This window comes from Aulonocara sp. 'chitande type north' Nkhata Bay, linkage group LG23 (assembly GCF_057382095.1).
Source record: "Aulonocara sp. 'chitande type north' Nkhata Bay isolate Kocher_YH1m ecotype deep benthic linkage group LG23, A_spYH_male_GT1.1, whole genome shotgun sequence".
NCBI lineage: Eukaryota > Metazoa > Chordata > Actinopteri > Cichliformes > Cichlidae > Aulonocara > Aulonocara sp. 'chitande type north' Nkhata Bay.
This window is the reverse complement of record NC_141365.1, coordinates 5,246,583-5,261,862: the sequence shown is the minus strand read 5'-3', so window position 1 is coordinate 5,261,862 and position 15,280 is coordinate 5,246,583. Positions and strand designations below refer to the sequence as shown.

Here is a 15,280-nt window from a genome sequence, read left to right as displayed (position 1 = left end):
TGCAATCGTGCGAACTGTGTATAGAGAGCGACAGCACTGATTGGTGAGTGATGATAATTTGCGCACCAATTCCTCTGACATCGTCTTATTAATCGTTAGCTTACTATGCAAACATGACAAGTGAAATCTCCCGCAGCTTAAACATGTGAGAGGTTGATCGCGCAGAGAATCGCTGAGCTTATGTGAGTGCGCGTGTAAAAGCAGCAGGATATATATTTGACTACGATGACCTGGATGACTGAGAACCTTCACAGACAGATATATATTTTAGTTCTGCTGAGCCAAATAAGACAGGTCAGGGTGAAGAAGTGACAGCCAAGGAAAAGCTTACCACAAAACGGAGAAGTTATGACAAATCAGACTATAAGGCAAAAAGAAAGTGCAGCTTTATGGTTTCATGGACAAAATAATTTCTGTGGCTGTGATATGATGAGCTAAATAACCAGGGCTGCACATAAGTGGTCCGCAGGTGCGCATTCGCTGTCAAAATAAAAAACACGCACAAGGGTTAGGGTTAAATTTAAAAACTGTACTTTTGAGTTAAAATATATATTTATAATTTTAATAAATGACAAATTAAAAAGGCATGAACATTTTTTTTTGTATCGAAAAAATATCGAACCGTGACACCAAAGTATCGAACCGAACCGTGAATTTTGTGTATCGTTGCACCCCTAATATATATATATATATATATATATATATATATATATATAAGTGGTCCAGTCAAAGTCCGAGTCTCAATTCAACTTAAACACTGATATGAGTTTAAAGAGGGATGTGCATAAAGAAATGCCTGCAATAACTTTCAGGTTATTGCTACTAAATGTGGTTCTACAAATTACTGAGTCATGGAATCTACTTAGTTTTTCATAGACCGCACAGAGTCTTGTGAAAACCTTCTTTTCCTCATGACTGTGCATGTACAAGATTGTAAACTAAAGGTTTTTACATGGAATTTCAGTCAACATGTTTGCACATGTACATGCACACATAAAACTGTGAAAAAAACTCATCCTTTCAACCTTTCAATGAATATTCATTTTGTGAACAATGTTACAGAGATCCTCTGCCAAATAGCTATAAGCAAAAAAGAAAAGAAAAGAAAAACATCTGTCAGATTTGCTAACCTCTCAACTGAAAGCAAAATGTTCCCATGATGAGAGAGTTCTAGAAAACAAATCTGCACCGCTTTGGCAAAATTCCAGCAACCAAACCCAAAACTGAAATTAATAAATGGGGGCTACACCAAATTAGTATATCCAGAGGTTCCTCCAAACAACATGTCACTATCCAGCCAAAAGTCTAGATTCCAAAACCCAAAGGCTGTGGTGACTGCCCCAGAGCTAACAGCTCAAACGCTCAATTTAGACATTTAGACATGTCACAACACTACTTGAATTTGAATACCTAAATTCGATTCATACCTATTAGTTATGATGTAGTTTGGCAATTTCACAAACCAAATGCCATCAGGTAAAAAAAAAAAAGTCTGGCCATATCTTCTCTGCCCAAAAACTCAGACAAACACTGATGTAACCTTAGCCCCCGTCCTCAGACAGATACTTGTGGTGGATACTTCCACCAAAAAGCAGACAGAAACTGGCAGCCCTTTAGAAACGAAGGAAAAGTTTTGTCTTTACTAACATTCTCTGTCACACTAAAGATAAATCAAACACTGGTCGGTCTCTTCTTGAGCTCAGTCCTTTCAGCCTGCCAAATGGTTGCATGGTTTATACAAACTGAAATTTGGCTATTTTCATCAACAACAGATGGATTTGCGAACCAAAGGAAAATAGAGTCTAATGCTGCTCTCTTCCAAACTTCAACCAAATGTAGTTATTAAAGAAGTTAAGGAAACCAATCTAATCAAATGTAACGCACACATTACATTTATTGTTACATATATCTGCATGGTGCCCATCAAAAGTTGGATTACGGTGGTACATCAGTTGTCATTTACTTATCGAGGACATAAAATATTCTCAAATTCATCCTTAATAAATAATAACGATGTGTGCATACTTAATATACGTACTGTAAATCTATGTATGTCTAATTTTGTAACAGAACATTTTTTTAGTGGGTGTGGGTAAACAGCAGGAGTGGAGGGCAGTGGGTCTACGGCCTAAGAGGCCTTCCTTTTCCACCACCACAGCTCCTTCTTCGCTCCCACTACACTTTGCATTCCCAAACATCTAACTCACCACTGGAGCTTGCGTCATTGTGCCCTGACTCACTCACTAATGTGCATGCATATGCACAATGCACACACACACAGCAGAGCAATGGCAAATTACTGGGCCTAGTTTTCAGGATCTGGTGACCTGAAGCATTTCCTCTTTCCAACACAGCACCAAAAATCTAGGAAGTGTGTATCCAACACCGAGCCAAGGCCTTTGGAGTGTTTTTCTTTGGTTATAAATGTGTTGTCAGAGTGTCTGTACATCTCTTGCTCTCAGGGTAAAGTCAACAGCTGTGGAGGTCATTCATTAATCTACCATCCCTGGGCTGACATTTGTAAGAGGGCCAGGCTGCCTGTAACCGCTCACTATCTGTGATATCACAGAGCCAGCGATACAGCGGGAATAAGAAGAAGCTGTCTGCTCGGCTGCACCTTGGCCTCCTGCTTTTTCTGTCTCTTACCATCTCTTCTTCTTTTCATCACTATTTGTTACGCTGTCGGTCTGAGTTAGCCAGAAGAGCCATTTTCCACCCTGTCCAATGCTACTCAAGCTCTTTCGATCCAGGAAAAACAAAGAATGTGAAAACAAAAAAATGGAAGTGATGGACACTTTGAAAAACAGAGCCATTCTTAGAAAAGAGAAAAAGGGAAAACAAAACAAAATAGCCCCCGCTTTCACTTCTTTTTTAGATGCTTTTAAAACATATCAAGGATGACTACCTTGCCTTGGAATAGGCTTATCGAGCAGCACAAGTCAAATCAATCTGTGACCGCAGAACAAGGCCTTGGATCCCGTCCTTAAACTTCACTGCAGTATATTCATGTGTAGTTTTGTATTTTTTTTACTTTCACTTTTAGGTCGAAATGACTGAAACGTAGTCACATTCAAAGTATATGTAACCTAAACAGACACACAAATTATGCTGGTTATAGGTTTAACATCGATCATGTTATTGACAAATGGCTGTATTTTATTGAAAGCTAAATGAAAAGCTAATTTTTTCCATGCGCTTATACTTTTCTCTTGTCATTTCTTTTTCTTCCCATAACTGTTATAACTGTTCACAACTCCTTGAGCGTTTTTTTGCCAGTTTTCTTTAGGTTTCAGTAGGTATACAACCACAGATCAGCAAATTTCTTACTGTTTTTAGGGCAGATTTCCTACGAGAGTGTTAACTTTCATAAACTTGAGTGAATTTATGCAGATAAAAATGCAGTGCAGTTAGTTTCCACATAAAGTGGGGGAACGTGGTCTCACTACTATTTATCCGTCTTTACTTAACACTGAAAGCTTATGTTTGATTTGTTACAAATCAATAATGTCAGGAATTAAAATAGTCTCTCCATTGTTACACTATAGCAGGAAAAGTGGGGAAAGCACCATTCATTCCTCTGGTATACCTGTTTAGTTTCTCATTTATGCAAATATTCAATTGGCCAATCACATGGCAGCAAAGTAGCGCATTTTAGGAATTTGGGCACGGTAACGACAACCTGCCGAAGTTCTAACCAAGCATCAGATTAGAGAATAAAGGCAATTTGAGTGACTTTGAATATGGAATCAGTGATGATGCCAGTTGGACTGGTGTGAGTATTTCGAAAACTGTTGATGTACTGGGATTTTCTCACACAACCAGAGAACACTGAAACATCAGAGAACATCGAAAAAAAGAGAAAAAAAGAGGAAAAATCCAGTGGGCTGCAATTCTCTGGGTGAAAATGCCTCGTTGATGCCAGAGGTCAGGAGAGAATGGCCAGAGTCCATGAAGCTGATATGAAGGGAACACCGAGCCAAACAACCACTCATTACCACCAAGGTATGCAAAACAGCATCTCCGACTGCACAACACTGAACCCTGAAGCAGTAACAGGGAAAACCACACCACGAGTTCACACGTGCCCACCAATGTTAGGGAATAGAAGCTTGAAAAAATGTCGCTTGCTCTAATTTCAGAATTTGTTGTAAACAATATGAAACCATGGACCCATCCTGCCTTCTGTCAGCGGTTCAAGTTCACGATGGTGGTGTAATACTATCAGGGATATTTTGTTGGCACATTTTGTTACCTTGATATCAATGTCACTTTATAACCAGTGTACCCTTCTTCTGACAAGCCATGCCACAGAGATCAAATAATCTCAAACTGGTTTCTTGAACATGACAATAAATTCACTCTACTGAAATGGGCTTGACAGACCTTTGGGATGTGGTGTAATGGACAGAAGGCAAAAGGAGGTCCAACCTGATACTAAGAAGGTACACTAAATAAAGTGGTTTTATGCAATAATGATAAGGCTTGCCATAGTGTTTTCTACCTTCTTACTTATGTCCAATTTCATTTTTGTTTTTTCCCTTTGAATGCTGTTCTGACTCCCTTCTGACTCATAATTAATAGTTAAAACCAAATGAAGAGTTGAAGGAAAATACCACCCTGCTGGCCAGGACTGATGAGACTGGGACAGTCAAAGCTGGAGAGTCAAAGTGAAAGGATGCTAGAAAGTTAGTACAGAACCTACTGTGGATATTAAGGAGGTCAACTTTACTACTTTTTAAGCAGACAAGGACATGAACCTTTGATTTTACATTGAGTATATCTCCTTTTTGGAACTCACAAATCCATCCCTAACCCTTTTCGCCAATATGGACCTTTCTGCAATGACCAAACTGTCAGAACTCCACAAGCTAGAGATGACACCCATGTACGTAATACCCCAGTATCTTATCTGTTCAGAGAAAGTGCATAAAAGGATAAGAAATTTGTAACTCTTCCTTTTCCATCCTTCCAGTTGGCTCCAATGGGAGAGGTCTGACCTATCTCACACTCCTAGAGCACTAAAGGGACTCAGTGATCCTTTATCTGAGCATGAAAAACAATGAGTGGATTCCAGCAACTTCTTGGCCTGTCAGTGGAGGAGAATATTCCACAGATGGCTGATTGTGTTATGAAAATGAAATATTAACCTTTGGATAGAGTGATATACTTTGGTTTGTGATTTTCCTCTGCAACATTTCCGATGTTTTTAAGGAATATGATTTTATACTGGTAAACATCAAACGATCAAAACAACAGGCGTGCTACAGTGATGTAATGCAAGCGGCGTATTAAGGCCCAACGGGCAAAATCTATTACATGTGTTGCAACAAGTAAGAGCAGCAATTTTATGACACACTGGAAGAAACAAATTAGACGTTCTTCTCTGAAATAGTCAGCTGTCCTTTGACCACGGAGAACAAAAACAAATCGCTTTGACCTACACTTGGAAAATAAACGGTATCATTCACACTGCACGGCTCAAAAGTATAGCGCAATGACTCGCGTGGGTTCGACTTCTCTCCTGACTCATAATTAATGGTGAAAACCAAATGGAGAGGTGAGGGAAAATCCCGCCCCGTTGGCTGTGAGGGGTGAGACCGGGACAGTCAAAGCTGGAAGCTGGAGAGTCAAAGTGAGAGGACGCTGGAAAGTTAGGACAGAACCTACTGTGGATATTAACGAGGTCTTTACTTTACTGCTATTTTTAAGCGGACAAGGACATGAAACTTTAATTTTACATCGAGTATATCGCCTTTTTGGAACGCATCAATTCTGCGTCTTTACGCACGAGAGGAAAAAACAAATAAAACAACAACTTCGACATTTTTGGAAATCTGCTCATTGCAGGGATGTTCAAACGAGCCACATCGTTCTGACAGGTAGGATAACTTTCTAGCATACTGTTGCGGGAGCGAAGAAAAACACACCGATTGCGCAAAGACTGTGCGCTAACAATGCACGAGCTCTATGTCATTTTTGATAACTTTCACAAAACAGGAAAGTCAGGAAGAGGAAAGTTACGCAGAGGCAGGATTTCAATTAAAGCCTCTGGCATTTTTTTTACTTCTGTAAAGAAGTTGGCTGTAACACTGTGCCTTGTTTCTGAAACTGGAAGAAACTTAATTTATGTTCAGCGTCATTGTGAGGGGGGCATTTCTGGATCATTTAAAGACCTTTATAAAAGTCTTTTCTTTTTTTAAGGAAAAGAAAGAAAGAATAATAAATGATGACATAAACACTCCCTAGACTCATTATTCAACTATAATGCCAAAATTGTAAGTACTTGAAGTAAGTGGTAGTGGATAGAACAAAAGAACGGGCAGTTTAGATCATCTGATTGTTTTCAGTTTCTTCATGAGACTGTGTTCTATTTAACCTGTAAGTGCCACTGCTGTCTTTGTCAGGACACTTGTCTGAAGGGATTTTTGTTCTGATGTACTTATTTGCTTAGTTGCATAGCTTTAAACTGGCAATACTTTCCTTTTTTCAATGCAGATTTGATGTTTCTATAGAATAATCTTCTTTAGTTCCCAAGCTCAGAGAAAACCGAGTAATTTTTAAACGTTATCTTTTAACTTTTCTTCACAGGCTCCTCAAAGGATGTGACTCTGCCAACTTGACCACCCTTGCCTCTGTGTCCAGTGCTGTGCCGCCCTCTGCTGTGTGACCGAGGAAGGTCAAGAAGGGCCAGGCAGTATGAGTAATCAAATAGAGGAGGGGATGAACCCTGTCATAGTCATCCACTACAACCACTCGGGAAAGTGGGAACGGCCCCGCGTCAGTGGGGCCTGTAAAATGGTGCTGCTGCTTCTCATCTGCGTGCTGATTGTTCTGGAGAACATTACAGTTCTCCTCGCCATCTGGAGGAATAAGCGCTTCCATAGCCGTATGTACTTTCTCATTGGAAACCTAGCGTTGTCAGACCTGCTGGCTGGGGTGGCTTACATGGTTAACATCTTTACCTCGGGACCCAAAACCTTCTTCTTGACACCACTGGAGTGGCTGGCCAGAGAAGGCAGCATGTTTGTAGCCCTCAGCGCTTCTACCTTCAGCCTGCTGGCCATTGGGATCGAGAGGCACATGACAATGGTGCGTCTGCGCCCCTGCGAGACAGCAGGTCGAGGTCGGCTTCTAGCACTGCTGGTAGCCTGCTGGCTTGTGTCGGTACTGCTGAGTGCTCTGCCCAGCCTGGGCTGGAACTGCCTAAACAATCTGCCTTCCTGCTCCACAGTGCTGCCGCTCTATGCTAAGAGTTATATTGCTTTCTGCATCAGTGTGTTCAGTGCCCTGTTGGTGGCCATCATTATACTCTACATCAGGATCTACCGTCTGGTGACCTCCAGTAGCCGCAGGGTGAGCAGCCGGCCTTCAGAGCGTTCGTTGGCCTTGCTTCGTACGGTGGTTATTGTGCTTGGGGTTTTTGTCATGTGCTGGTCTCCCTTGTTTCTCCTGCTCCTGCTGGATGTTGGTTGCAGTCCAGATAAGTGCCCTGTTCTCTACCAGGTGGACTGGTTCATTGCCCTTGCTGTACTCAACTCAGCCCTTAACCCCCTCATATATACTCTGTCCAGCAGAGAAATGAGAAGCGCATTTTTCCGGTTGCTGTGCTGTTGTCAGACCAGCATGGAGCACACTGGGACTCCTGCAGTGGGCAACCCCAACCTAGGGACAATCATCCCCACAGGAGAAAACAGCAAGACAAGTTTTGGTGGAGGAGGGGGGAGCGGGGATGGGAAGTCTACAATGAATAGAGGGAAGGTTCCCACACCTGTGAACTTAGACAACAAGCACGGAGATCCCTCCGCCACTGCCGTGCCCCATCCTTCAGGGCCAGCAGACCTGCTTTCAGCTGTACTTGTGAAGGCGGGAGCGCTGCCAGCCCTCAACAAGTTTTAAATGGAAAAGCCTAAATGAGGTGTTACAGTTACACAGAAACAGACTGGTCTGATATAATCCTGCTACCAGCCACTTTTTGCTTGTACAGTGTCGTTTGGGAAGCATGGCTTAGATGAAGTAATGATAAATACATTCAGAAATTCATTTGGAACCAAATGCATCTGATTCTGAATCATAGTACAAAGGAACTCTTAAAGCCACTATTTACAGGAACTCAGATGTCTTTTCCAACACTAAACTCGCTCGAATACAGCGTCGGAGACTTACTTGGATTTAGAAATTTTTGACATTGAATTCATATTGACTGGGGATGCCGTAAAGCATGATTTACTCTTTTAGTGTTTTGTCTGTCATTGAGTTGGTTTTTTTTTTCTTGTCATTTTAAGCAAAATGATCAAATTCTTGCACTTTTCTTTTTTTTGCATGTACTATACGCAGGAAATCTTCAAACACCTGCATTTTTCATTACTTGACTTGATAGACTATTTATTTTCTGTGAGAACATTTGCCACCTTAATGCTACACAGCAGTGTTTTATTTTTTGTTTGTTTTTTGCTTTGTGTGCATGAAACCCATCATGGTACTAGGACTTTACTGTTCACTTTATTATTGATTATTTGCAATGCACTGTGAGAGAAACCTATTCTATAAGTTTAGTGCCAGACTAGCAGCCTCATCAGGCTGTGATGTGCATAATTACAAACCAAAAACAACAAAAAACCTGTTGGTTGAAGGAAAAATGACACTGCTAGTAGTTGATTCTTACCACTAGTGGGCAACATAGTAAAGTATGCCCTGATGGTAGTGCTGCAGGAGGTGGTGTTAATTTGTGGGATTCAACTCATGGACATTTCAGGTTCAGGTCAACAGAAGCTACACTGTGAGCAAAATCGGCCTGGCTAATAGCGACAATCATGAAAATTTTAGGGTCTCATCAGCACATCTACAAACCACTTGCCCATCAACTAACCACTAGTAAATACGAGTGTTGGATGTGAATTATTTAAAAGTTGTAGACTGTAAATGACATTTATGCTGAGGGTGATGTATTGCCTGATACGTTAAATAGCAAATAAAATTCTATTCGCTTTTATCCGATTTTCATGCGTCATTTTGTTTTATGGAATCAGGGGCTCGTTCCGAATCCCCTTCCTCTCTTTTCGTCTGTCCCTGTGATCGCCAGCTGCATAAATTTGCTAAAGAATAGTCATAAAACCCGATGATAAAAACCTTTTGCCAAATGAATGGCAGATTCTACTACTATCAATCCTTCATAAGATCCTTATTGAAGCCTAAGCCGTGAATTCCACACATTTATTAATGTGCGGTATAATTTGCCGTTGGTTTATTAATTGCTTTTCACAGAGGAGAGAAGAAATGTCATCAGATTTAACCTGCTGCACTCATTTAATACCCTAATGGGAGCACGTTCCTGCTATCTTACACGCCTACACATGCAGACATGGGTCAGACGCTGATGAATAATGCAAAAAAAATTCTTCATCCTTATTATGACTTGATCTTTCCAGTCAGTGAGGTCATTTGCCGATAAAAGGCATACTACTTGTGGCTACTGTGGAAAAACAGTCTGGGTGTTGTATGAATTCTATGAAAATCATTTAGGATGTTTCTTTAACAAAAAAAGAGTGATACCTGTGTGAATGATTTGATTGGCAGAGTATAACAGATAATAATCAGATGTGTAAGCAGCATATTTTCTAGACATTGATAACTAAAGACAAGGAAAGAATTTGTTTGTTTTTGTCCTAAAATACTGCTGCACTAAAGCGTACTTTTACACTGAGCTGACAAATGAGCAGAGTTTGATCTTTTTACTGCACCGCTAGACCAGACAGGTGCTGTCAGAGTGGCATTTTATACTTGCCTCAGCTAAAGGATGTGTCTCGGCTCTGCACTTCCAGTTCTGATGAAGAGAGACAGCGAGGACGCAATACCGGCCGAACATTTCCAGCTTAAAGGTCACTGACTGCTTCCTGTCAGAAATGTCTGAACACGTTCTTTTCTGAATTAGCTGGGGATGATTGTGGCCTTATGCCACGTGGAACACCGGAAAATGTCCAAATGTTGAGCTGTGTAGTGTGATTTATAGACAGTGTATCCTGTGTTTCCTGAAACAGTTTACCCAATCTCTGCTTCATCCTCACCATTGCTTTATTAAATCACATCCTCATTTTAGTTCCGCTAAATCTGTCTTTTTTTGGTCTGAAAACAGGTTTGCAAAGAATAGAAGATAAATAAAAATCCATAAAAATAAGCAACATACAGAATTATAGAAAATTTCACTCTCAGAAATTTCACCGAGGGGATCCAGCGATATTTAAAACACGTTAAATTAAATCTATTCCAAAAAGGATGATTATTCTTCATCCCCTCCTTAACATAAAGTTTGGAGTTTGAGATAAATCTTTTAATGTCATGGCAAAAAAAAGTAAACTAAATATTCTGGCACTATCATGTACAAATAATGTAACAGCAAGATGGACTGCTACTCCAAAACATAGACAATACAATGAAAAACAAGGAATGAATAAATAACTTGGGGGAAAAAAATCATAGGCAGAATTGTCCAAAATAGAAGCAACACAATCACAGTGGTCAAGATTACAACAATGTGGGATTTTTACAGGGACCAAAGTATTTAACAGCTGTGCAGATCAGCTGATCTCAGTGTCACCAAGCACCGGGTGACGGCTCAGCTGAAGCAGTTTGAGACATTCCACTCGCCAAATCTCAGCAAAACAGTCCATGCTGACTTAACCTGCCCAGAGCTGCGGTATCTTTGCAAGCCACTTTGCAACCCACCTGTATTCCACCCCTTTTACTGCTCAGTTCTATGCTGGGATTTTGCTACTGATCTCACTCCTCCAGCTGCCTCCAGAGTGGGGAGGTGAGCTCCTTATGTTTTTATGCTTTATGAGAAAGGGTGGGGAGGTCCCAAAACAAAGCTACACTAACATTTACAAATGACTACAAATGTAACCTAAGATTTTCTTTTGACTGTAGTGGTGTTGGCTGAAATGTTATTTAAGGACGTGTGTAGTATGTATGTGTACTTTATGTGTTAAGAAAGTACAGTGAATTACAGTTTCCAGCTGATTTTAGAACCCCTTTTTTCATTCTGACCTTGTATTTGGATCAACGTATTAGAAGAAAGTCATAAAAAGATGTCAGTCTGTCTTGAAATGACAGACAGTTCTTGGTTGACCCAAGTACATTTTCTTGAAATAACCTGCTTTACAGTGTTGGAGATGTGCTGGCAAACGTTTAATAATATAAACCTATAATAACTTACAGTATATATCAGCTGTGGTTTCCTAACATCACTTACTGCCACTGATAATGATTTTTGTACAAAACCTTCTTAACAAACACAGAAGCAGACAACAGTCATTATTTTTTAAGAGAGAAAACAAAAAGGTGGAAATAAAAGACACAATGTTGCACATGTCGGCATCATTTTCTAATCCAAAAGCCTTCTTTCTTTGCCCAACATCTATGCCCAGATAAAGAAAAGGACTTTAGCCCAGGGGCCTTAATTTGGGGACTGTGAAGACATAAAGTAGAAAAGTGAATAAATGTTGTTTTTCTAAATAATAATCCTGTTCTTCAAATCCAAGCTATGACAGATTCAATTTCTCCAGTACCTGAAGCAAACACCGTAAATGGTCTGTGTGCTAACTAGGTCAATCACCTTAATAAATCATGTTAACTAAATAGCCATGACTAGTGTTCTTTAAGGATTTAGACATGGTGGATTTGTGTTATTCTCTGTGCACAATGCTTATTTGCATATGACTAATGTGAACACAACGGAGGACAAGAGAATCACACCCCCTCCCATCATCACAATCCTGGCTTTATACCGCTGTGTGCTGAGGAAGTGTGCATGCGTGTGCATGCATTTGCACACATCCCGTTTTTGTGCACAGACGTGTGCACGCCGCGTGTTTCAGAGAAAGAACAAAGACTCCATCTGGTCCAGTCACTGAATGTGCCAGTATGAAACACTTCTGTCATTCTCAAGTCCCTTTTTGATGTAGCTTGGAGGTGGAGTGGAGCCAGGCCGAGAGCTGCGAGGGGTCCCATTTGAGGCGGCCACTCATGCTGGGAGCTCCCGAGTTGAAGCCATTCCCTGCTCTGCAGCCGAGTTGTACCACTCTCACCAGAGGAGGGAATCATTCATCTGGTGTGTGATGATTCTCCTCCCCTGCCTTCACCTCCATTGCTCCTCGATTCAATACAGTGTAATTACACGTGGAACAAAGAGAGCAAAGACTCAAACAGACTTTGGTGATAAGCCCCCCAGGATCACGGGGCTTTATCTAGGGAGCAGGTGGGATGAAGCCGAGGGAGCCGAGGCAAAGGTCACTTTGCAGGAGGATATCTGGAGGAGCTTGCTGAGATTTGGATTGGTGGACACTCCTCCCAGCATTCCCCTCAGCACCCCATTGCCATTAATTCTCCTGTCTAGTGCTGATCAAGTAGAATGAAAGCAGAATAGTTGAATTTGACAGCCTTTTTTATCATCTCAGCTAAGTCATTTTTTCATTTTTTACTTTTTGTTTCTCAGCATCAACAAAAACATCTTAATATACTAGACAACTACGAGACAATATCTGATCAAAGATGAGCACAGAGCCAATTCTGTGGCTTGTAGGGCTGCGACTAATTATTCACTCTTAATTGATTTTTGATTAATGTACTAATCCTTCTACAAACTGTGTGAAAATAACAGAAAAATTCTCATCTCCATTTTCCAAAGCCTGCTTGGATGGTTTTAAACAGCCTATTGGCTTAATAACAGTGTGAATGGTAAAAAAAACAGAGACAAAGAAAACTGCACATTTTCACATAAACAGTAATATTTGCTAGAGAAATTACCTAATGACCTATTTATGTCTGATTAAATGCTGAGAGACTTACTTACTGGTTTTTCATATGAGAATAGAGACTCTGTTTTCATCTATTTTTATCTTTATTCCTAGCCATCATGTCTGCGCTTGATAGTGGAAATATTTTATTCTGTCATGATCAGCTGTCCAAAAACAGTCTGAAGTATTTTTCATCTGTGCTCTGTGTCTGTTTGCAGGAATTAATATTGTGTTCATCACCCAAACTACACAAACTACACGACATGCAGGCAACAAAAACAGGAGATTTTTGTAAAGTAATATTTTAATGTCTCCCAGAAAGGCTCAAGGAGGACATCATATCTCCAGTTTATCAGGTTATCTGTCATGACGCCACACAAATACCACACCTAGAAAGTCTGAAGTCTAATGCATTGCACCACATAAATGGAATTTAATATTTCACCGGCCACATAATTAGGTATATCAGTTTAACTGCCCGTAAACACAAATATCGAATCACCCAATCACATGGCAACAACTTAATGCGTTTATGCTCATTCATGGTCAAGACGACCTGCTGAACTTTAGAGGATCAGAATGAGGAAGAGAGGAGATTTAAGTGAGTTTTAATGTGCCGTGGTTGTTTGTGCCCGACTGGCCGGTATGAATATTTCTCATTTTCTCACAAACCATCTCCAGGGTTTACAGGAAATGGTCCATAAAAGAGAAAATATCCAGTGAGCGGCAGCGCTCGAGAGATCAAAGAAGAATGGCCAGACTGCTTTGAGTTGATTGGAAGACAACAGTAACTCAAATAACCACTTGTTACAACCAAAGTATACAAAAGATTATATCTGAATGTAGTACAAATGGAAAAATGAAGCCACTGGACTACAGTGTGGACCACACTGTGTGTCATTCCTGTCAGCTGAGAATAAGAAACTGAGACTACAGTTCAGACGGAAACATGTTGCCTGGTCTGATGAGTCTTGATTGTAACTGCAACATATGAATGGTAGGGTCAGAATTTGGCATGAACAAGCTGAATGGCTCCGTCATGGCAGCAGTTTAGGTTGGTGGTGGTGATGTAATTGTGTGGGGGTTATTTTCCCGGAATATTTTGAGCCTCTTAGTACCAAAATGAGCATTGTTTAAATACCACAGCCTACCTGATTACTGTTGCTGGCCCGTTTTTGACCACAGTGTACTTTTTTTTCTGACGGCTGTCACAAAGCTCAAATTATCTCAAATGCCCTGCACAGTCACCAGAACTCCATGGTCAGTGAGTGTGCATTTTAAACCTGAGTGTGATTGCGTGTGGTGTGTTAAACAAGCTCATCTTTGTTCTATTTTGCAGTACCCGGGTCTCTCTTGCAAAAGAAAAATTAAATACAGTACCTGATTAAATGAACACACGTCATGTTTTCATCAGTCTGAGCAACCAGCCGTTCGGCAACAGCTGAACAGATAGGTGGCAGGAGTGGGTAAGCAATCTCTTCAAGATTCCTTCCCTCTCAAAACCCCCCAAAACAGCAGCTGCCTCCCTCACCCAGCCTTCTCTGATTGCAGTCTTCTGGCAGGCTCTGACGGCAAACACACACCTGCTCACACTGACCTCCAATTTATCTCTTGTACGCCTGCCTGCCACAACTGTAGGGATTAACATGTCTGGAATAGGGGTTTAAGTGAGAGGGAGGATGGCGGCCTCTTAGTCTGACATGCATGTCCCGTCCCTCACTTGTGGCACTGAGTTTGTGTGCACAGCTGGCTAATTCCCTGCCTCTGTGCATGCAAACAGCCTGGAGGTTTCTGTGCAATATTGTGCGAAAGAGAAACTGAGGCTGAAGATCCAAAGTGTGCATCTCATAAATGTTAAAGCCCAAGGCAACTTGGGGCTGGAGATGGAATAAATATTTCTACATAACATTCATTAAACACAACAGATGTCTGAGTCTGTCATCAGGTCCGGGTTTAAACACTGCAATATTCGGATGGGTCACCTAGTCCCCACCGAAATGTCTCGTAAAACAACCAAAATTTTTACGTCTTTGTGTTCTTTTCACAATCAGGCTTCTACAACAGCAAGACTTTGACCCTGAAACAAAAGGTATCTAAACTGTAAGAAATCCATTTATGTATTGAATACTTCTACTTGCATGTTATGGATCTGTGTGTATACGTTATGTGGTTCCCTAAATGCTGTCTGGCTCTGAGGTGATCACAGGTGTTCATTCCTCCAAGCTTATCTGATGGATTAACAGCTGGCGTCACCGCATAATCGCCGACACCCACCACATCTGACATTACACACATTCTGATTCTGTGCGCCGCTCGCGCGCACACACACACACAGAGACAGACACAGTGGAAGACACACATTTTTCCGAATTACTGGATATTGCTGAAGGGATGGAGCCACTTCTCCAACCTTCACAAATGCGCTCATAAAAATATAGCTTAACAGTAGGCAAGTTTCTGTCTGATAAAAACAAAAGAAAATCGAATAAAAA

The 15,280-nt window shown here is 40.9% G+C and overlaps 1 protein-coding gene across 1 annotated transcript; it reads left to right on the top strand.

Moving 5' to 3' along the window:
• The first annotated feature begins 5,419 nt into the window (after nucleotides 1-5,419).
• On the top strand, nucleotides 5,420-11,322 carry s1pr3a (sphingosine-1-phosphate receptor 3a). The gene is made up of 2 exons (XM_086283166.1): nucleotides 5,420-5,879; nucleotides 6,589-11,322. The coding sequence occupies exon 2, from the start codon at nucleotides 6,697-6,699 to the stop codon at nucleotides 7,894-7,896; it is 1,200 nt and encodes a 399-aa protein (XP_086139292.1). The 5' UTR covers nucleotides 5,420-5,879; nucleotides 6,589-6,696; the 3' UTR covers nucleotides 7,897-11,322.
• The last annotated feature ends 3,958 nt before the right edge of the window (nucleotides 11,323-15,280 follow it).

What these genes read in the sequence shown, in the direction of transcription:
- s1pr3a (XM_086283166.1), top strand. Translation starts at nt 6,697, where the DNA reads ATGAGTAATCAAATAGAGGAGGGGATGAACCCTGTCATAGTCATCCAC.